This window comes from Octopus sinensis, linkage group LG7, assembly GCF_006345805.1.
Source record: "Octopus sinensis linkage group LG7, ASM634580v1, whole genome shotgun sequence".
Classification (NCBI taxonomy): domain Eukaryota; kingdom Metazoa; phylum Mollusca; class Cephalopoda; order Octopoda; family Octopodidae; genus Octopus; species Octopus sinensis.
The window spans coordinates 79,355,054-79,378,193 of NC_043003.1; the positions used below are offsets into that span (position 1 = coordinate 79,355,054).

At 38.3% G+C, this 23,140-nt stretch overlaps 1 protein-coding gene across 4 annotated transcripts in view; it reads right to left on the minus strand.

Moving 5' to 3' along the window:
- Positions 1 to 323: 323 nt before the first annotated feature.
- The window catches only part of LOC115214036 (sodium-dependent multivitamin transporter-like), a 124,953-nt gene continuing 102,136 nt past the window's right edge, over positions 324 to 23,140 (minus strand). For all 4 annotated transcript variants that reach the window (XM_029783057.2, XM_036504861.1, XM_029783058.2 and 1 more), the window contains exons 6-16: positions 19,898 to 20,046; positions 19,234 to 19,368; positions 18,289 to 18,397; positions 14,445 to 14,527; positions 12,509 to 12,615; positions 10,867 to 10,934; positions 9,521 to 9,607; positions 5,947 to 6,032; positions 4,380 to 4,483; positions 3,592 to 3,683; positions 324 to 710 (exon numbers count right to left, since the gene is read on the minus strand). In XM_029783057.2, the coding sequence (XP_029638917.1) occupies positions 642 to 710; positions 3,592 to 3,683; positions 4,380 to 4,483; positions 5,947 to 6,032; positions 9,521 to 9,607; positions 10,867 to 10,934; positions 12,509 to 12,615; positions 14,445 to 14,527; positions 18,289 to 18,397; positions 19,234 to 19,368; positions 19,898 to 20,046 (1,089 nt within the window). In that variant the 3' untranslated portion in view covers positions 324 to 641. The remainder of the gene's footprint in view (positions 711 to 3,591; positions 3,684 to 4,379; positions 4,484 to 5,946; positions 6,033 to 9,520; positions 9,608 to 10,866; positions 10,935 to 12,508; positions 12,616 to 14,444; positions 14,528 to 18,288; positions 18,398 to 19,233; positions 19,369 to 19,897; positions 20,047 to 23,140) is intronic.

Consider the following 23,140-nt stretch of genomic DNA (forward strand, 5'->3'; position numbering starts at 1 on the left):
TCAACCAAAATCCTTCAAGGCAGTACCCCAGTATGGCTGCAGTCAAATGACTGAAACAAGTAAAAAAACTCCAGAACAAATACTGCAAGGCATTCAATCCAATGTACTTATAGTTCAGTCAATCCAACATTATGGATTGCTTTTTTTTTTTTGAACCTCAGCCAAATTTGAACTCAGAGTGCACAGGGTTGGAACAAAAGCAGTCTGTTTGGTACTTAAATGACTGCTTGTCCACATTAATATATATGAATAATGAATTATATTAGAATGATTAACTAAATCCCAGACCAAGAAAGAAAAAAATGGAAATGAAATAAAAAAGGTTTTTGTTTAATTTTTTCTAGTTTTTTTTTAGATGAAAGTATGAAAGTATCTTAATACAAAAGGATATTAAAATTTTTTCACTATTTAAAATTTTTTTTGACAAGACTTAGAGAAAGTGTAGTGCTTATGATTTTTTTCTCAATGGCTCCAAAACCAGGGGAAGGACATTACCTTTAGATCAGGTTCCAAACCTTTGTTTATGATATTTTATAAGTAGATGTTAAAAATAATGCCTAACCCATGTTCCAGCCCATCATAAAACATCAGCTCTCTTCTCCAAGGCATATGAGACCATAGCTGAAAGGATCTATAAGAATTTATGCATCACTGACATTAAGTTTTTGCGTTTCAGTGCTGTCCATGGTTTGTAAATAGAACTTTTCATCCTGAAAAAAAAAAAGAGAGGAAAAATAAAAAACTTGATTGAAAACAAAAACAAAGAAAAATATAAAGATACAATATAAAACAAAAAGAAAATTAATGATAGTTTTTATAAGTGCAGCAGGTGTGGTTGTATGGTAAAATGTATGCTCCTGGGTTGAATCCCACAGCATGGTACCTTGGGCAAGTTTCTTCTACCAAAGCCTTGAAACAACCAAAATCTTGATAATAGACTTAGTAGACAGAAACTGAAAGAAGCTCAAGTGTGATCGTTACCTGCATCGCCTTACTAGCACTTGTGCTGGTGGAATGTGAAAAACATTTGAGTGAGGTCATTGCCAGTGCCGCTGGACTGGCTCCTGTGCAGGTGGCACATGAAAAGCACCATTTGAGCATGGCTATTGCTAGTACCGGCTGACTGGCCTTCGTGCCGGTGGCACGTAAAAGCACCCACTACACTCTCGGAGTGGTTGGCATTAGGAAGGGCATCCAGTTGTAGAAACTCTGCCAGATCAAGATTGAAGCCTGATGCTGCCATCTGGTTCATCAGACCTGTCATATCATCCAACCCCTGCTAGCATGGAAAGCGGACGTTAAACGATGGTGATGATGATAATGATAGAGAATATGGAAACTGGTATATCCTCAAAATTTATTTCCATTTATTCTATTGTATGTCACACAATATATTTTTATGGTTATGACAACCTACACATGTCTCTGCTGCACAGAGTATGAGCAGTTACATACACAACTGGGCTTAATTTTCAGTGCAGCTTTGTTCAGGGTCTTTCAACCAGCTTGGCTCAAAGCAAACTGAATTCAGTTATTTATTTATTGGTTAGGACTCAGGAGGATGTGAAGGGAGGTTAGTTTGAATCTAAAACTTGATATTGTTGTAAGATTCTACGGTTGACCTTGATTTCACACCAGCTGATGGCCGAAGTTGGGATTCCGTATAATTAGGTCAAAGTTCGGTCAGTTGTGAATATATCTGGAAAAGAAGCACACTCTAAAACATTGGAGTTGTAATATTTAGAAGGTTGTTTGTTATGGCCAATCAGAGAGTAACCATTGGTTTCTCAACTATAAGGCACTTGGCTATATAGGCTAATTTGAGTCTAATGAGTTGCCTATACAGCTAAGCACCTATAGGTGTGAAATCAATGGTCACTCTCTGGCCAGCTATTATTACACCCTTGATGTTAAACTTGGTCAAATGTGGGAGGGCTGAGAGTGTGTCTTTATCTGCCAATGACTACATGGGCATCAGAAACAATTAGTGAAAGTATGGTACATGATAACAGGTCTCATTTGTCTGCAAGTGCTGGTTATGATCTAATCAAAGGAAAACAGGCACAGCCCATTACTCATTCTAGGATCTCTGTGAATGAGGGAAAGGAAAAAGTTGTCCTCAAACCGGTTACTTAGTCTGAATGCTTAAAAGAGAGGGTCCCTACTAAGTAGATTAAATATACCAACCAGTGTGAACATCTGTTGGTGAATGTCACCAGAAAACAGATCATGGGAAATAATGAAATTGCAAATTAATTATTAATCACTTTTAAATATGAAACAACATTGTTGAAATAATTAACAATAATACTGTCCATGTTATTTGTATTAAATCATTTCTGGCATGTCAAGGTGCATGGCTTAGTGGTTAGGGTATTCAACTCATGATCGTAAGGTCATGAGTTCAATTACCAGAGGTGCACTGTGTCCTTGAGCAAGACACTTATCTCACTTTGCTCCATTTCATTCATCTGGCAAAAAAGAGTTGCACCTGTAATTCAAAGAGCCGACCATGTGCCATTCTGTGTCATGCTGGATTTTCTTGAGAACTATGTTAAGGGAATGTGTGTCTGTAGAGTGCTCAGCCACTTGTACATTAATTTCGTGAGCAGGCTGTTCTGTTGATTGGATCAACTGGAGCCCTCGTCATCTTAATGACGGAATTCCAGTCAATTTTGGTATGTTGTGCAACCAACTTGCTTCCCAGAGGAGGCTTGTCTCTAATGAACTTAACATGACAGAAATTAGAAATAAGTGCTGGTTCTATGGATCTTAGACATTAGATTTCTGTATTTCAATGATGTGGTAGTAAGAGAATTGGCTAAACGGAGGCTGAAGTGGGAATGTCTATATCAAAGTAAAAAAAAGACCCAAAGCTTATATAAAGACCTGAACTCTGAATTATAAGCTAATGAAACACTCATTCAATGTATAGGAAGTTTATTATGTCGTTTTGGATACATTGAAGTTGTGTTCTGGTATCTTTGCCTTCACAACAGATAATAAAGGGTAAAAGTAAAGGCCTTCTTTAGTCATGAATGACCATGGGATTGCACCTAGAAAGTCACCCTCTGAGATACAAGTCTGGGCAAAGTTGTTTATAGAAGACCAGCAGTGACCCATGCATACCAGCCTCCACTCAGAATGCCACTGATGTTATCCCTTGGATAACATCAGTGGCATGGAGAGGGGAGGTGTTATAAGGTCCTAATTACTTTAGTTGATTGGATCAACTGGAGCCCTCGTCATTTTCGCTAGGTGTTATAAGGTCCTAATTATTTTAGTTGAGAGTTAAACAAATATGTATATATAGATGAGGTCTGTGAGACCCCTCTCATTGCGTAACAACTTCACTGAAGTTGGTGTTACAAAAAAGAAAAGTATCCAGTACATTCTGTAAAGATGGTGTTAGAAAGATCACCCAGCTATAGAAACCAAATCAAATATGAAATTTACAAGTGAGATGTAGTCGTCCAACCTATCAAGGAGAGCAGAAATAAGCTGTCTAACCCATGCCACCATGGAGAGCAAAGTCAATGATAATGATGATGAAGAGAGCAATGATGAAATGAATGTCAAACGTATTCTTACTCCTTCAGGTTCATATTTCTTCCGTCTGTCCATGATCTTTAAGGTGATAGGGCTTAAGAGATAACGTGGCACATCTGAAGGGTCTTGGAATCCTAAAAAAGAGATGAAAAATAAGTAGAACATCTTTATCAACTGCAGCAGTAGTAAGGATGCTGGGTAAAGCAATGCACTGAAGCTCCTAGACCTGCAAGCTCTCAGGAAAGAGCCCAGCGTGCCTATGCCTTAAAATGGCACTGGTTAGGACAAGGGCAGGTGGATGTGTGTTGTGCATAAGAAATGTAAAAAAGTGGGTCGGCAAGATTCAACACAGTCAAAGACCATAGTTCTGAATGTGTAGAGGGTATCAAGAAATGAATAGATTATATTACTTTCTCTAACCTGTCTTAAAGTAAAGAGACCTTCAATGCTCTGGCCTAGAACTAAAACAAGGCCCTGGCCACCAGCAGTTTTAAGGTTAAGATTAGTTACATGCAGAGGTGGACCCAAGAGGGGGGCCTGAGGGGCACGTGTCCCACTCAAGAAAAGAAGTGCACCCTTCTAAATAATGTTATTACACCCTTTTTTCCTGGAATAGCATTCCCTTCTGACCTTGTGCCTTCCTTTTGAAAAATTCCTGGGATCACACCTGACGTGTGACTGTAACCCATTGAGAGGAAATTTCAGTGCAATATTTTGTGGTTCAGACAGCTATCTCTCTGAATAGGATCTACAATCATTTATTTTACCTAATAACTGAGAAAAATTCTGGATTACATTGTACTGTTGTATAAGATAGTTGAACAACTTACCACCAATAATTTTACTGAATACAATGCCAATTATAATGACCATGGTGATACCTAAAGGACCATACCAGAAGAAATTGATGCTGTAAAGATTCTGCAATGGCTTTCTGCAAAGACAACAGTAAAAGACCAGTCTCAAGTTAGGAAGTATGAAAAATGACATAATTAAAACAGCTTATTTTACTTCTGTTTAAAATAAATAAGAAAATACAACACTTATGAACAAAGAAACCAAAAAGAAGTAACATAGCACCTTTACATAGGAACTCCATTTGCTAGAAATAATTAGCTAAATCTTTTTTGAATCCAGTGATTTTAAAAACTGTACAATAGTGCATTGAGGAGAGGAGGCTTTGTGAACTGACAAAGGGATAATGAATATTAAGGAGGCACTGGTGTAGTGAAAGGGGTTGCAACGTTTTTTAGAAATGAACCATTTAAAACATGTACAATACTTATATTCTAAGCACATTAAAAAAAACAAAAAAAAAAACTTTTTGCAGACTGAAATATAAGTAGGATGAGTCAAGGACCAGTGTAATTTTATTACATAAATTCTTGGCCTTCTGTAATTTCCATAAAAATTTAAAATTTATATAGATGATACATAAATTGGTGTGGGTGTTGGTGGCACATAAAAAGCACTGGTGATGGTGCCACGTAAAAAGTACTGGGAATGGTGCTAAATAAAAAGCACTGGTGTTGGTTCCACATGAAAAGCATCCAGTACATTCTATAAAGTGATTGGTGTTAGGAAAGGCATCCAGTTGTAGAAACCAAGCCGAAAAAGACTATAGAACCTGGTGCAGCCCCTGGCCAGTTCCTATCAAACTGTCCAACCCATGCCAGCATGGAAAACAGACATTAAATGTTAATAATGAGGAGGAAGAAGGCACTAATCCATGCAAATATCTAAAAGGAGCCATATAGTGGATGGGATAGTATGAAGAAATATGGCTAATAAGCTTCAAGACACTTACCTTAGCTGCCATGCAGTGGGACTGAACCCAGCACCATGTGGTTGGGAAGCAAGCTTCTTATCATACAGCCACACCTGCATTTATTTTCTATTATTTCATATTTTAGTCACTGGACTTTTATATTTTAGTCAAGCTGGAGCACCAGCTCGAACAATTTCATTTATTTGACTCCACTACTTTGTACTATTGAATTATGCCCAAAATCACAGACATAAACAAACCAGCATCGGTTACCAAGCAGTTAGAAACTAACACAATGATGGGCATTCACACAGTTTCCATCTATCAAATTCATTCACAAAGTATCGGTTGACTTGGGCTACAGTAGAAGACACTTGACCATGATAGTGGCACAAACCTAGGACCATGTGGTAGCAAGGCTGACTTCTTAACCACACAGCTGTACCTATTCCTAGAAAAAAAACCTGAACAAACAAACAAAAAAAAACAAAACATGGATAGTCATATGGTTGGAATGTCTTTCATCATGGGTCTGCTCAGTCAGGATTGACCTGGGGCTGAAAAAACAACAACAGAAATAACTCAATAGCATTCATAAAATATGTCCAAGAACAAAGGTTTATACTCACGCAAAGTCAGGATTTGGCATCATTGTATTTCCAATGTAAAGTGAAAGTAAGAATGGAATTGTTACGATCAAACTCACCAAGGCACCCTAAAAACAAAACAAATATGAATGAGTCTCAGTGACAGCAAGATTAAGGCACTCAACATCTAACTATACAGAAAGACATTCAAATCACACTACAGCTATTGTAATTGGTGTAACAAGCAAGGTGTGTAACAAAGAATCTGCTGTATGGCCAGTAAATAGGTCACACTGAAACCATGCTCTACTTTCTTGAAGATGGAAAGGCATATAGAACAATATAATCCCTGGATGAACAAGAAGAAAAAAAAACATGATGGTCATGGATGGAATACTTTAGATTATAAGTTTGCTGGACTAGAGCTAACATGGAGCTAAACAACAATTCTGATTACTCCAGTTTATCTGACTGACAAGTAGGCCCCACTCTCATTTCACAATTGACTGGTTAGTAATAGAAAGGGGATTCAACATCGGACAACAACATCTATGTCAGAAGCTTCAAAGAAGACCAATTACTGGCTGATTGCATTTATAAGGGTGACAAGATTGTTAAAGGAATGACAATGCAACTCAGGTAGAACTAATATCACCCGGATCTTTGAAAGCATTGATTTACTGTTATTAGCTTTTAATATACATGCCAAGCATGCATATTAATGCAAATGTGTAAGCATAATTTCTTCCACACCAAAATTATTACTACATGAAAAAGGCTGTAAAACAGTTATAATCCTAAGGATGTCAAGTGGTGAAATAAATACCTCCCAACAATTTTTATTTATATAATCTTTATGAAATAAATTTCATTGATCAGATCTTCTGGATTTCAGCTGCATGGACACTCTATATTATACTTCTTTATATTGCATTACTGTGTGGACTGTTAGCTGAATCTGTGAGAAGAGCTTTCTGTGATAGCCACATGGTTCTCTGAATCCATATCTTATACAATAAATTTATATCTATATAGATTATTTAATAAACACAATATGTTTTTATGTGCTGCTATTAGTTTCATGTACTGAGAGCATGCCAGACAGTAGTTTTTAACATGTCTGGTGTCCAAGCACAATCATCAGGTACTGCCCACATGGCAGTATCTGATGACTGCGCTAGGACACCAGATGTGTAAAAAAAATGCTGTCTGGCATGGTCTCAGCACATGAAACTAATAGCAGCACATAAAAATGTGCTTATAAAATAATATTTATCTCTCACCAATTGGAGTACATTTTCTGTTGACCTTACTATCACGGAACAGTACTCTCTATATATATCTAAACTATGGGTATATGAAAAGATTCATAATTTCTATCTAGCAAATTTCACACACAATGAATTGGTTTGCTACAGTAGAAGGCACTAACTGACTGTGTTGAAAGCATGGCTGTTTGGTTAAGAAACTTGTTTCCCAACCATGTGGTTTCAGGTTCAGTCCCACAATGCAGCACCTTGGGTGTCTTCTACTGAAGCCTTGTGAGTAGATTTGGTAGATGGAAACTGAAAGAAGCCTACTGTAAATTTATGTTAAAAAATTACAGTAGAGTCAGCTCGAACAGACAGTTATGTTAAGGTGGCTACAAATATTATATACATACATATAAAGATATATACATACACACACACACACATATATGCATGCAGAAGCGTGTAATCGTTTCATTGAGCACGACAAAGAAAGTTGTCATGGCGATGCCTGCTTAAAAGTCAATGCAGTGTTGCAGAATAAGTGTATGAATGTTCCAGACGTTTCCAAGATAGCTGAAAAAATGTCTATATTGACGAATGTTCTGAGAGACCCACAACCAGCAGAACTGAAAAAAAACATCACAGATGTGCATGCAGCTGTGAGGGGAAATCATTGAATCACCATCCGTGAATTATCAGAAGATGTGCAGATTAGTTACGGCTCAGTTCCATCCATTATCACTGAAGATTTGGGTAGGAGATGCGTGTCTGCCAAGTTTGTGCCAAAACTGCTTTCAGCAGACCAAAAAGACACTTGAGTTTCAGTTGCCCAAGATTTCCTTGATCGAGTCAAGAATGATGAGAACTTTCTTGAAAACTTTGTGTAGGCCTCTGAGAAGGTATTGCCAAACTTTTGGCAAAATTTGATGCAGATTCTCTGCTCAACTTTCTCAGTCAGGATCAATGTGATGATCACATGCTACACACCTTCCTTCCAAGCACTGCTGTAAACAGTGGAAATAAGCTAAAATGTTTAAACTTATTGCACATGTACAGCAAAGATCAAGGTCAATCTGTGCCAAGCGGCTTCACTCTGCATCCTTTAGCCTCGTTACTATGGCAACAGTTCGGATACTTATTGATCACAGACTGATATCAAGTAATCTTGTGTCTGGTTGTGAAATTGTGAGAAAATAAAGTTGTGGTATTAATAGAAAAGTGAAGAAAAAGAAAAAAAAAAATGAAAAATTGCATTTATAAATATTAATTTCCTTACTGTATTTATTGATAATGAATAAATAATGATTTTAGTTTCCTTATTTATTTTTCACTTTTCACTTTTTGATTTCAATTTTTTCACATTTCCTGCTTGAATCTCACAAAAATAATCTATCACCCAACTGTAAATCTCAGAACAAATATATTTAATGTAGTGAGCTTAGAAATAGAAATTTTAATGAATTGATAATACAACCATAATGAAGTGAATATACTGTTGACTTGATAATTAATTCTGATCAAAGAGTACAGGGGAGATAACAGTGAAATATAAATTAATTAGAATTAATTACAAACTGAATGTAGGCAATACAGTGACAACTCCAGGCATGTTTCAGTGTTAGTAGACTTCTTCAGCACAGTGTAGCCAGACCGTTGATGCAAGATAAAGGTGACATGATAGCGTGCTTCTTTTTCGGATTTATGATTTACTGACAATTCAGACACACACACACACACATATTCTCTTTCTCTTTTTAATTCTATAGTAAATTTTGACTGGCTATCTACTTGGTAGCAAGGTTGTGAAAGAAAGTATATTCCTTTAACCATCATCCTTTAAATCTTAAGAAGGTCTTGCAGATTTTTATAATCCCAGATATCATGACTGTAGCATACAAATTAAGGATTTGCTTTCTCTTCCCAAGATCTCAAGTTCAGCCATACTTTGCTACAGATAGGTTGGTATATATCCTGTTGTTCCTATAATAATGGGTATGAAGTTGAAAGTGTACCTTTGGTACTGGATTTGCAAGCTCCTTATCAATGGTCCATGCATGTGTGTGTGTGTATGGAATGTATTGTGAATAAAAGACTATGGAAAAATATCCATACAGAATGGGTCCTTTGGTATTTTCCTCCAAATAATTACCAAACTGGTTATATAAACTTTTTTATAGTACAGTTAACACTATCAATACCAAATTTATAAAGGGAAACTCCCACAAAAATACATTTAGGGATTTTAAGAATTTCTGAAGTATATTGGAAGAGATGGTGATGATGATGATGATGATGATGATGATGATGATGATGATGATGAAAATGATAAGGATGATGATAATGATCATGAAAATAAAACTTACCCATTTATGAACAAATGGGAAAAATATCCCCAAAATAAATATTCCAAACATTGGACAACAAAATATTCCATAAAAGGAGAAAGATGCCTGAAAATAAATGAAAACACAACAAATGAAATTATATTCAAAGTTATTCCAGAAGACAGAGTTAAGTCTTAATTGATTAAGAATTAATTAGTTTGAATGTGATGCAGTTTCATTTTGTGCCAAGAAAAATACTACTGATGCCTTCTTTCTAGTGAGACAACTGCAGGGGTGGTATTTAGCTAAGAATAAGCTGCTATTCTTAGTATTCATCGACCTGAAGAAAGCATTTGATAGAGAAATACAAAGGCAATGTCAGCAACGTAAGAGTTAGTAATGAGGACAATAATGAATTCAGTATGACAGCTGTAAGGAAAGTGGGCTGCCAACTCTCGACTGGGCTAATGGGCAAAGCTGACCTCAGCAGAATTTGAATTCAGTGCACAGAAAGCCTGAATAAATATTGCAACATATTCTAATCAATGCTGTGTATGTGTGTTTGTTTATACAGGTGTAAACCTGTGGCTGAGATTGCAGCATTTTATGTTAAAAGATAATATATACTGGAGGCAATACTATTTGGTTTAAAACCCTTAAAGACATGTTCTATCATGACTGCAGTCCAATGACTAAAACTAGTAAAAGAATGAGATAAATGTATTATTCTGTCTTTTTTCAGATTCCCTTAACTTTTTCTATGACCAATAGAGGATTTGAACTCATTATTACTGAAAGGTAACAGAACAAAGCAGTAGTTCTACAACTATCTGCAATGATGAACTGGAGCTAACTAGTGGTGTCTATTTATGGTCAAGTGGATGGAACCCCAGTGTGAGTGTTTTAACCAATGGACATTGGTTGATAATGGAGACAGAGTTATACTATGGTACTCTAACACCGTAGTAATGCAATGCGTGAGGGCACATAGTTTAGTGGTGAGGGTATTTGGCTCATGATCATAAGGTTGTGGGTTCAATTCCTGGTGACACGTTGTGTCCTTGAGCAAGACACTTTATTTAACCTTGCTCCAGTCCACTCAGCTGGCAAAAGTGAGTTGTACCTGTGATTTAAAAGGCCAACCTTATCACATTCTGTGTCACCCTGAAGCTCCCTGAGAACTACGTTAAGGGTGCACAAGTTGGTGGACTGATCAGCCACTTGCATATTAATTTCACAAGCTGGCTGTTCCATTGATCGAATCAGCTGGAACCCTTGTCCTTGTAACAGAGTGCCAATTATCAAAGTAACTCTACCCCACATTCCATGAATAGAGTTATAAAAAGAACTAAAGAAAAACTGCTATTTTGTCAGCAAAACCTTACCTTTAAGATGCCTTGCTGATTCTTGATCAAAATGGCCAAACCTATGCACAATATTCCAACAAAAAAAGCTGAAATTAAAAAAAATTATAATTTATATTCTCATTTATTTAATTATTGTTATTGTTGTTTTTTTGGGATGGTCATTTTTTTTTTGCAAAATAAATACACGCACTATGCATTTTAACTTCACTCATTTATTACCATTCTTATTTTATCATTTTAACTCATGTCTATTGTTCAGAAATCTTTCATCACACATCTGTGACCTCTTCAGTGACACTTTTTGTTTTTGTGTGTGCTCTTGCTCAATTTACTCCATTCTCAGTGTCGCTGAAGAAGTCACAGTTGTGTGATGAAAGATTTCTGGACACCTTGTGACTGAAATTGCATGCAAGCATACATGCATGCGCATACATGTATACATACATACATACATACATGCATACACTCACACATACACACATATATATATGTATATTTATTGCTATATTTTCTTTTTTTCTCCCCCCCCCCCAAACAAACATACTCTGTAATCTGTCTAAGTGTTGTGTCAATTCTATGTGTTGATAATATCTTAACCTCTACATTATTAACTGAACTTCTATGTTCTGCTTGAGCTTGTTGGTAGAGCTGTGATGAGCCTTTCTTCTCTTTGAGCTCTTGCCAGTGCTTACCTATTTGTTCCTCTATGTTGCATGCATTGGAGAGATGGCATGTAGCATAGGGGAGTGAATAGGCAAATGGAGAGACAACATGCAACATAGGGGAGTGAATAGGTGAAACATATCATCATCATCATCATCATCATCATTGTTTAACGTCTGTTTTCCATGCTAGCATGGGTTGGACGATTTGACTGAGGACTGGCAAACCAGATGGCTGCATCAGGCTCCAATCTGATCTGGCAGAGTTTCTACAGCTGGATGTCCTTCCTAACGCCAACCACTCTGAGAGTGTAGTGGGTGCTTTTACATGCCAGCGGCACGAGGGCCAGCCTGGCGGTACTGGCAACAGTCATGCTCAAATGGTGTTTTTTTACGTGCCATCTGCACAGGAGTCAGTCCAGCGGCTCTGGCAACGACCTCGCTCAAATGTTTTGTTTACATGCCACCGGCACAAGTGCCAGTTAGGCGACGCTGGTAACGATCACAAACGTATATATACATACACACACACATTTATATATATATATATATCTTTTTGTACAAGTTAGTCTATACTCCTTGTGATATTTACTTTGAAAAGGCAGGTAACCCTTTTTTAACTTCAGGTAAACTCAGTAATTTGATAAATTGAGTACTGGACCAGACCAGGCTGATGTAAGTGACTGCAATCCGATGGTTAAAAACAGTCAAAGAATCAAAGAATACACATATATTATACATATATATATTATAAATAAATATACACACTCACACATATGTATACACAAACACTCCATAGAGAGTGGATAAATATCTAAGAAAAGAGATCCTAGCTGATGTTAGTTTTCCAAGACATAATGATGGAACAATGCCACACAAATTGATTAAGAGGCAAGTCAACAGAAGAAGAATTATGTAACTTTGGAAGAATAAGAAACTAAACTTTCTTGCAAGTGTAAAAAAAATTGTAAAATAAAATGGAAAGTAAATAGACTTACACAATATACTTGAAGCCACTTCTGAGTTCCGCATTTGTGTAATGCATTTTGGTAGTAAGTTTCTGAACAAAACACTATTAGTAGCACTAAGTCCACAGGATATTGAACTGGAAAACCAAATTGTATTGTAAGAAAATTTATGATAAATCATATGAAATTATCTGGAGATAAAGAAAAATTGGAGTGACAGAGATGGGGGAATAGAGAATGAGAGAAACAGCTAAAGAAAGAGAAGGTGGGTAACTAGTTAAATATTGTGCAGAGCTACAAAATTCTGTGTGTGCGTGTATGTGTTTGTGTGCATGTGTGTAAGAGAGAGGGAGGAGAGAGAGGGGGGAGAGAGAGAAGGAGATAGAGAGAGTTAGCCAACAAAAAAAACTCCAAGATTGTAAGTCATAATATTTTGGACTAATAGGTGCAGGCATGGCTCTGTGGTGAGAAGTTTGGTTCTGGGTACAGTCCCACAGTGTGGCATCTTGGGCAAGTGTCTTTTACTGGAGTCTTGTAAGTGGATTTGATAGACAGAAACTAAAAGAAGCCTTTGTGTACTGTGTACATATATATCACGTCCGTGCCGGTGGCACGTAAAAAGCACCAACCGATCGTGGCCATTGCCAGCATCACCTGGCACCTGTGCCGGTGGCACATAAAAGTACCCACTACACTCATGGAGTGGTTGGCGTTAGGAAGGGCAACCAGCTGTAGAATCACTGCCAGATCAGACTGGGCCTGGTGCAGCCCCCTGGCTTCCCAGACCCCAGTCGAACCATCCAACCCATGCTAGCATAGAAAGCGGACGTTAAACGATGATGATGATATGCATGTGTGTATATGTGTGTCTTTGTGTCTCTGTTTGCCCCCCCCCATCACTACTTGACAACTAGTATTGGTGTGTTTACATCCTCATAACTTAGTGGTTTAGCAAGGGAGACAATAGAATAAGTACTAGGCTTTAAAGAAAAAAGATGCTGGGGTCTATTCATTCACCTAAAAATTCTTCAAGGTGGTGCCCCAGCATGGGCGCAGTCTTGTGACTGAAACAAGTAACAAATAAAGCTAATTAACCTGAGTTTAGAAGTGAAAAAAATGTTTTATTAATTACATTCTAGAATGCAAAGCATGAACATGGAAACAAACAAATTAACTATATATATGAACAAGTGTGGCTGTGTTGTAAGAAGCTTGCTTCCCAACCACTTAGTTTTGGGTTCAGTCCCACTGCATGGCACCATGGGCAAGTGTCTTCAACTATAGCCTCGGGCTAACCAAAGCCTTGTGAATGGATTTTGTTGATGAAAACTGAATAAAGCCTGTCATGTGTATGTATGAATGTGTGTGTGTATTCATCTATATGTTTGTGTCTTATATTGTTCAGTTCATTCAATTCAATGAACAGAGTCGATCTCTATTGAACACAAATTGCATCACACTCTTCTCATTGTTTATTATTAATATTACCAACAAAAACCACATGGTTCCGGGTTCAGTCCCACTGTGTGGCACCATGGGCAAGTGTCTTCTACTATTGTCTCGGGCCAACCAAAGCCCTGTGAGTGGATTTGGTAGATGGAAACTGAAAGAAGCCCATCGTATATATGCATATATGTATGTGTGTGTGTGTTTGTGCCTGTGTTAGTATCCCCAACATCACTTGACAACCAATGTATGTATGTGTGTGTATATGTCTGTGCGTCTGTGTTTGTCTCCCAAAATCACTTCACAACCGATGCTGGTGTGATTACGTTCCCGTAACTTAGCAGTTCGGCAAAAGAGACCGATAGAATAAGTATTAGGCTTACAAAGAATAAATCCTGGGGTTAATTCGCTTAACTAAAAGTGATGCTCCAGCATGGCCGCAGTCAAATGACTGAAACGAATAAAAGAATAAAAACACATTTCTGATGCTCAGACGTTTAATTCAAAATTGTATACCTACCTCATTGTAGCATTAAAGACACCTGCAACAAACAGTCCAGCAACCCCTACGTCGACCTCCTCCACCATGAATCTAGCAGCTTGCTAAGAAAAAAAGAAATGACAATCATCATCATCATCATCATTTAGCGTCCGTTTTCCATGCTAGCATGGGTTGGACGGTTTAACTGGGGTCTGTGAAGCCGGAAGGCTTCATCAGGCCCAGTCAGATTTGGCAGTGTTTCTACGGCTGGATGCCCTTCCTAACGCCAACCACTCCGTGAGTGTAGTGGGTGCTTTTTACGTGCCACCTGCACAGGTGCCAAACAGAGCTGGCAAACGGCCACGAACAGATGGTGTTTTTTTCGTGCCACCGGCACGGGGGCCAGGCGAGGCTGGCAACGGACACGAATGGATGGTGCTTTTACAATAACATTTACATTTCAAAATAAACATAGGTGTAGTAGTGGCTGTGTAATAAGTAGCTTGCTTACCAGCCACATGGTTCTGAGTTCAGTCCCACTGCGTGACACCTTGGGCAAGTGTCTTCTACTATAGCATCGGGTCGACCAAAGCCTTGTGAGTGGATTTGGTAGACGGAAACTGAAAGAAGCCCATTGTGTATATGCATATATGTATGTGCAATCACTTGACAACCGATGCCGGTGTGTTTACATCCCCGTAACTTAGCGGTTCGGCAAAAGAGACCGATAGAATAAATACTAGGCTTACAAAGAATAAGTCCTGGGGTTGATTTGCTTGACTAAAGGTGGTGCTCCAGCATGGCCACAGTCAAATGACTGAAACAAGTAACAGAGTAAAAGAGTATAAACACACACACACACACTCAGAGGCGCAGAAGCAACACACTTTAAAGCAATTTTAAGGCAATTTTAAGGTACTCCAATGGTAGAGTAAGAAAACCATGAATCAGGTACTCCATATCAGTCAGAGGGATGTGGACAGTCTGTGCAGTAATTAGTCAATTCAAATAAACAATTAATTCTAATAAGTGAGTAAAAATTAATGGACAACAAGAGGACCTGCACAAGGAATGGATTAGCTTGACACTTGGGGAAAAGAGAGAGTTTGACGTTTTGAGCATAGCTCTTCATTGGAATGGAGAAAGGGAAAATTCTAAAGAAACTAAAAGAAATTGCCAACAGCACATGTGCAATATTTTGGAGACGTCTGCAATCTAATAAAAGACAAAGACCGCTCAATCACATTGATGTTAGAGGCAGAGTCACACAACACACAATATGAAATTGAGGAGCTACCAAAGCTAATGGGGTACATTTGGAACGACACAAAGAAATGTACCTCAGTTGTGGCTGCTTGAAAATAAAGAAGACGAAGATGAAAGTGGTGGCAACAAAGAGGACAAAGATGATTACGACGACAACAATAACAACAACAGCAGCAGCAGCCATTCAAGAATTTGGACCTAGAGATCTCCATTTCCTGCGACTTCGAGGGCCACCTCCCAGTGGTGTCGGGCGTCAATGAAGAACCCTTGACTACAAGACGGCCACAGTTTTTTTTTTTTTTCCAAGGTCTGGGGTCTCCCGTCCCTAAGCCCTAGACCATCACCTAATCACCCTTACCTGTCTTGTTGCTTAACAACAACAACAACAACAGCAGCAGCAGCAATTAGTACCTCTAATTAGTATCACAACTCTAATTGTGGAGGGAACATGTGGAAGGAGATGTAGGGTGAAGTGGTGTGAAAGGATCTTCGGATGTTAGGCTTCACAGTGGGGGGATTACAAAGGACAGAGATTCTTGGTGGTTTGTTGTGGTTGAGAAGATACAAGCTAAGTAAAATCATGGTTGTCCTTGCATACATGCATGTTCCCTGCACCCTTCTGCAGCTGAGCGATCCTAATCTTGATAAATTAGGGGTGTGGGTGCTGGTGCCATGTAAAAAGCACCTGTACCAGTGCCATGTAAAAGCTCCCATACCAGTGTTGCATAAAAGCACCCAGTACACTCTGTAAAGTGATTGGCATTAGGAAGGTCATCCAGCAGTAGAAACTATGCCAAAACTATGCTAAAATTAAGGCGGCGAGCTGGCAGAAATGTTAGCTTGCCGGCAAAATGCTTATCAGTATTTCGTCTGCCGTTATGTTCTGAGTTCAAATTCCGTCGAGGTAGACTTTGCCTTTCATCCTTTCGGGGTCGATAAATTAAGTACCAGTTATGCACAGGGGTCAATGTAATTGATTTAATCCCTTTGTCTGTCCTTGTTTGTCCCCTCTGTGGGCAATAAAGAAATAAGAAACTATGCCAAAGCAAGTATGGGGCCCAGGTAGCCCTTCAGCTGGCCAGCTCCTGTTAAGCTGTCCAGCCAGCACTAGCATGGAAAATGGATGCTAAATGATGATGATGATGTGGCCTGTATGGGGATGTGACAAAGAAAGGTCTCTTTACAGCCATTTGGTTTGGTTCAATTCCAACTGTCTTCTATCACAGCTTTAGTCCAACAAAAGAATTGACAGTGAAATTTGGGAGACAGAAATTATATATTGAATCCTGTTAGAGGGACTGTTCCAGTTTTTGGATGGTAAATATAATCTATTGCTTCAGTTTAACATTGTAACAGGATGAAAGGTCTGTAACATTGGAGGGGTGCAGCTTTCATCCCTTACATCATCATCATCGTTTAGCATCCGCTTTCCATGCTGGCATGGGTTGGACGGTTCAACTGGGGTCTGGGAAGCCAGAAGGCTGCACCAGGCCCAGTCTGATCTGGCAATGTTTCTACGACTGGATGCCCTTCCTAACGCCAACAAATAATTTATCGAAGGAAAAGCCAAGACTTTCGAATATCTTCAACAGCATAAATATTTTTATTTTCTGGATTCGCAATACATCTTTATATATAAAAGTGAAGTTGTGTCTCTGTCTCCTACGATTTAGATTCCTAACTACTCCCACATTTTGCGGTGCAGTGTAACCAAAAGCGGGTATCTTATAGTCGTGATTCATATCAAGCCCTTCTGGGTATTAGCGCGCGTCTACGATGAGTCTACGATTTTAAAAATAACTTACCATCAATTTTTTCCATTTTGATGCATTTTTTCGCTATTATATAAGGGAAGTAACTCTCTAAAAATGTCTACGATGAGTCAACGATTTTCAAAAAAATTTACCATAATTTTTTTCCCATTTTTAATGCATTTTTTTGCTATTTTTTGGCTATAACTCTCTAAAAATGCTTATATATTTATTTCCCTTACAAACCCGAGCAACGCCGGGCGATACTGCTAGTATATATATACATTTCTTTCCGGGCGAATCGGTAGCCTAGGAGCTAATCTTAGCAGTCTAATGGAGTGAGCCAAATCCTGTTTCCAGCATAGTGTAGCATCGCCACGTGGTGGCAACTTGGGAGAGCTGGCAAAACACGTCCTTTCTGTTCACTGTCAGCCTTCAAGAGAGGTCGATACAGCGGGAAATTTTGCTGCTGCTAGTTCTCTGCGCATGTGCATGAGGGAACTTCCGGCAGGCCTCCTGGAAGAAATCCAACTCTGCGCATGCGCGCTGAAAACTTCTAAAATGGTGTCACTACAACTTCACAACCTGGTCCTTGGGTAGCTTTAGAAGAGTCCAATCTATGGCAAGTATTCTTGTCAGGTTTTCAGTCTGGGGATAACCCTCACCACTACCATCACTCCTACATGTCTCAAAGGCTCCAACAAAATGCTTGTAGGTATTCCTTTCTGCCTGCCATTAAATCTTTATCATTTAACTTTTATCTTTTACTTGTTTCAGTCATTCTTACCACACAGTTATGCCAGCACCAAAACTTGATTACATTTTCTAAACAGAAATATTAAAAAGTTAGGTTAAAGGAAACTCACCTTGTCTATTTTAGACTCTTTTTTGAGTTCACTTGTCCTAAGAACTGCACCGAGCATGCAACAAAGGGAGACAATCACAATTAAACCCGGGCTGTTCAACCAAAGGCTCCTGGAAAATAACAAATAAGAAAAAAAAAAACACAATCAATTGGAGATCTAATTAATGATTTCAAATTTAGCACAAGGCTAGCAAGTTTGGGGAAGTGTTTAACTGGTACTTATTTTATCAACCCTGAAAGGAGGAAAGGCAAAGTTGTCCTTGGCAGGATTTGAACTCAGATGGTGAAGATGGACAAAATGCCATGCATGTATGTATGTATGTATGTATGTGTGTGTGTGTGTGTGTGTGTGGTGTGTGTGTGTGTGTATGTATGTGTGTATGTGTGTGTGTGTGTATGTATGTATGTATGTATGTATGTATGTAGTGTGTATGTGTGTGTGTGTATGTATGTATGTATGTATGTATGTATTATGTATGTATGTATGTATGTATGTATGTATGTATGTATGTATGTATGTACAGGCACTGGCATGGCTGTATGGTTAAAAAGTTTGCTATGTAACCACAGGCTCATTGGTTCAGTCTCACTCCATCTTACCATGAACAAATGTCTTCTACTATCACCCCTGGACTAACCGATACCTTGAGTGAATTTGTTTGGCAGAAACTGCATTTAGTGTGTATGTACATGCATGTGTGTGTGTGTGGTGTGTGTGTGTGTGTGTGTGTGTGTGTGCGCACATAAATAGTTAAAGGGTCCCTGCACATATTCCATCAAAAAATTCCATTCACAAAGTATTGGTCTGTTTGAAGGTGAAGTAGAAGAGATTTACCATAGGTGCTATGCAGTGTGGTTGCAAAGCAAACGTTCAAAGAATACGGCTATGATTGTGCCAAAGATTTGGCACATCTAAATCCCTGCAATTCAAACGAAATTAACATACCATTTAGCTTTTTTCAGTGAAGAGCATGAAAAATATCTTTGCACTTGAGACTGGTTCACAGCATAAATTGATGCATAGAGCACAGTTCCACCAATTATTGTTGATGTGACGGAGTAGTTTTTGCCTTCTTGAAACCTGAAGTAATAAGGATATATATAATTAGTGCATTGGAAATGATATCTGAGGGAGTGTGATAGAGAGTTGGGCAGAGGAAATGGGATACATAAGTTGACTGGAAGGAAGTGGGAGAAGAGAGAGAGAGAGAGAGAGAGAGAGAGAGAGAGAGAGGAAAAGAAGTGATTGAATGTAGGAGAAAAGTACAGCTAGTTATCACTTGTAAGCAAGTACAGCTTGGTAATGTGTCTCATCATCATCGTTTAACCATTTAGATTTAATACAGTTCTATCCAGTCCAAAACATCTATCTGTTTTATGTTAAAACTGACCAGATCCAACCTCTCACATCTACCCTACAATACACACACAAGCATGTATCTAACTTATGCACTGTTCACTTTCCAATCATTTGTACATTACTGCATATGCTTTATATGCACTTTTGACAAGTTGTGGTGCACCTGAGCACTGTATACAATAATTTCATTATTATTTTTAAAAAAAATATAGCAAGAGTATAAAAAAGAAAAAAATGATATGTTACTTACATAGAAGCAGCTGTATCATTAATTGTTGCATTGTAGAAAACCTCTGCAACGTTCCTCGAAGAAAAGGTAGAGATAACAATGGCCAGAAGACCAATAAACATTGTAATTAATTGAAAAGCCTCAATATAAGTGTTGGCTTTTAGTCCACCCTGGAAGAAAAAAAAAAAAAAATGGTTAAGTATGTATTTATTCTTTTGTTTCAGTCATTTGACTGAGGCCATGTTGGAGCACCATCTTAAAAGGGTTTTAGCAGAAGAAATTGACCCCCAAGTCTCATTCATTGTAAGTATAGTACGTATTCTATTGGTCTCTTTTGCCAAACCGCTAGGTTACTGGGACGAAAAACACACCAGCATCAGTTGTTAAGCAATGACAGGGGGACAAACACAGACACACACACACACACATTTATATATATACAATGGGCTTCTTTCAGTTTCTGTCCACCTAATTCATTTGCAAGACTTTGGTTGGTCCAAGACTACAGCAGAAGACACTTGCCCTAGGTGCCATACAGTGGGACTGAACCTGGAACCATGTGGTTGGGAAGCAAGCTTTGTACCACACAGCCACACCTGCATCTATGTTCAAGAGGTTTTAGGTAGGATACAAATTTTAAATGATATTTTGTTTTATCGCATGTATTCACATACAGTATCCTTATTAGGTGTGAGGTTAAGAAGTTTTCTTTGCAACCATGTGGTCTCAGATTCAGTCCCACGATGTAGCACCTTAGAAAAGACTTCTACTATTGTTTTGGGACAAACAATGCTCTGTTTTGTATAAATCTAGTTCTTTTGGCTTCTGGAGAAGAGGTAGGACAATTGTTATGCCGATGAAGAAGACTATTGAGTTAGAAACACAACTGTCCTCAAGCATACTCATATCTCCAGACAATAAGTCCATCCATTTCCTTAATAGCAATGTCTCTAGCCATTAGCCTGCTTCTGACTGCTTATATGTATATGTATGTATGTGATCATCATCATCATCATCATGATGTAATGTCCGCTTTCCATGCTGGCATGGGTTAAATGGTTTAACCTCCAGGCGGCGAGCTGGCAGAATCGTTAACACGCTGGGCGAAAAGCGTAGCTGTATTTCGTCTGCCGTTACGTTCTGAGTTCAAATTCCGCCGAGGTCGACTTTGCCTTTCATCCTTTCGGGGTCGATAAATTAAGTACCAGTTACGCACTGGGGGTCGATGTAATCGACTTAATCCGTTTGTCTGTTCTTGTTTGTCCCCTCTGTGTTTAGCCCCTTGTGGGTAGTAAAGAAATAGAAATAGGTTTAACCTCCAGCTGTCTGAAACTATCACCTGTATCATCTCTTGTGAAAGGTAGAAGAGTCCAGTTTGCTGGGCATTGTTGTAGAGCTGAAAACGACATAATCTCTACTCTTCTCCCCTGGAAGCCATCTGCTTGCGATATCAGAGGGCGCACACTCTCCTACCCCGATGTAATCTCCAGGGATACAGGCATCCAGCAAACAAGACCTCCGTAATGCTATGATGGACCGTGAAGTCTGGCGTAACATAGTAAATTCCATTGTCTCGACCACGGTCGAACAATGATGATGATGATGATGATGTTGAGTTATGGTTTCTATGTTTGGAATTATGTGAATAACGCTACAGTTCAACAATTTACAAGTCATTGACCTGGTACCGCCTGAAAAAAAAAAAAAAAAAAAGAGGAAAAAAACAAAAAACAAAAAACAAATGCTCAGCTAAAGCAAAAACCTCTCCCTAGTTTAAAAGGATCATTAATCTTCTGTTTCTTTCCTGTTCTCCTCTTTGCATTCCTTCGCCACTCTTATTCTCTATCTTCAACATGACCCTCTCAAAGTTTCATTTCCTTCCTCTTTCTAACCACTCTTTCCTCTCTCACACACTTCTATCATACATGTTAACAAGTTATTCTCTGCCACTTACTGTCATTCGCCATTGTGACACCACATTCATAGACTAACAACAAAGCAAGTCTTTCTTTGGTTTTTTTAAAGTACTTCTCCCAACGAGATATTTATTTCTGATATCTTACACTTAATGAATAAAGTGACAATGATCACCATTACTATTCTTTTTTGATTTTATTTCTTTTTCTTTTTTTTATTCATAAATCCATGCACCACAGATGCAAATTATTATATAAAAGACTGATTGTGACTAAAAGAAAACAAAAATTACTTTTGGGGAGACTAACATTTCAGGAGTTCTCTCCCTTGCCTCATCAGATTTTTTTTTTCTGCAGCTAATGGCTTTTTATAGTTGTAATTTTAAATTAATTAAAAAATATTTTTGGTTCACTACCTTAAAGGTGATAAAAGTAAACATTAGTTATGTATTGCATTTTAGTTATGTATCCCATAAATAATGTGGTTTTCAATTGCGTGAACTAAAAGTCGGAAGAGGACGGGATAAACTACCTGCATCAACTTGCTATAAAAGCAGGTAGTAATTTTACCATGTACTTATTCTTAGTGTGAGTTTTGAAGAGTGCAGTTTGATTTTAACAGTTATTTTTTTGAAAGCTATAATGGAAGTGGCAAAGGAGCATATTCAGCATATTTTGCTTTATGAGTTCAATAAAAGCAACAACGCAATGGAAAGTGCAAGGAATATTAATGCAGTATATGGGTATCGGACAATAAGCGTAAACCAGTGCCAATGGCGGTACCAGAGATTTCCAGCCAGAAACTACAGTCTAGAAGACAAGTCATCCTGGAAGATCTGCAGAGCTCAACGAGGATGTCCTGCAACGAGGATGTCCCTGGTGGAACAAAATCTCATTGTGACTGTTGAAGAACTAGCAGAGAAGCTTGGATTTGGTCATTCAAATAGTCATTCAAGTCAGTGCTAGAAGAAAAATGTCCATCTTTGGTTTCAAGACAAAAGGTGTTCTTCCATGAGGATAATGCTCGGCCACATACAGTGAGGATGACATTCCAAAAGCTGGAGTAGTTTGAATGGAAAACGATGCCCCACCCATTATATTCACTGGACATTGCTCCATCTGATTATCATTTATTCTGCAGTCTTCAAAATCATTTGGATGAAAAAAAAAAAAAAAAAACCAATTCTGAGGTCAGAACAATACTGGAGGATTATTTTTTGCCACAGACAAGGGAATTTTGGAAGAGGGGGGCTTTGCAGGTCTACCAGATAGATGGAAGAGATTGTAGAAAATGAAAGAGAGTATAGAGTGGTCGTATACTGTCAACCTAACGTGACAGTCCCGTATG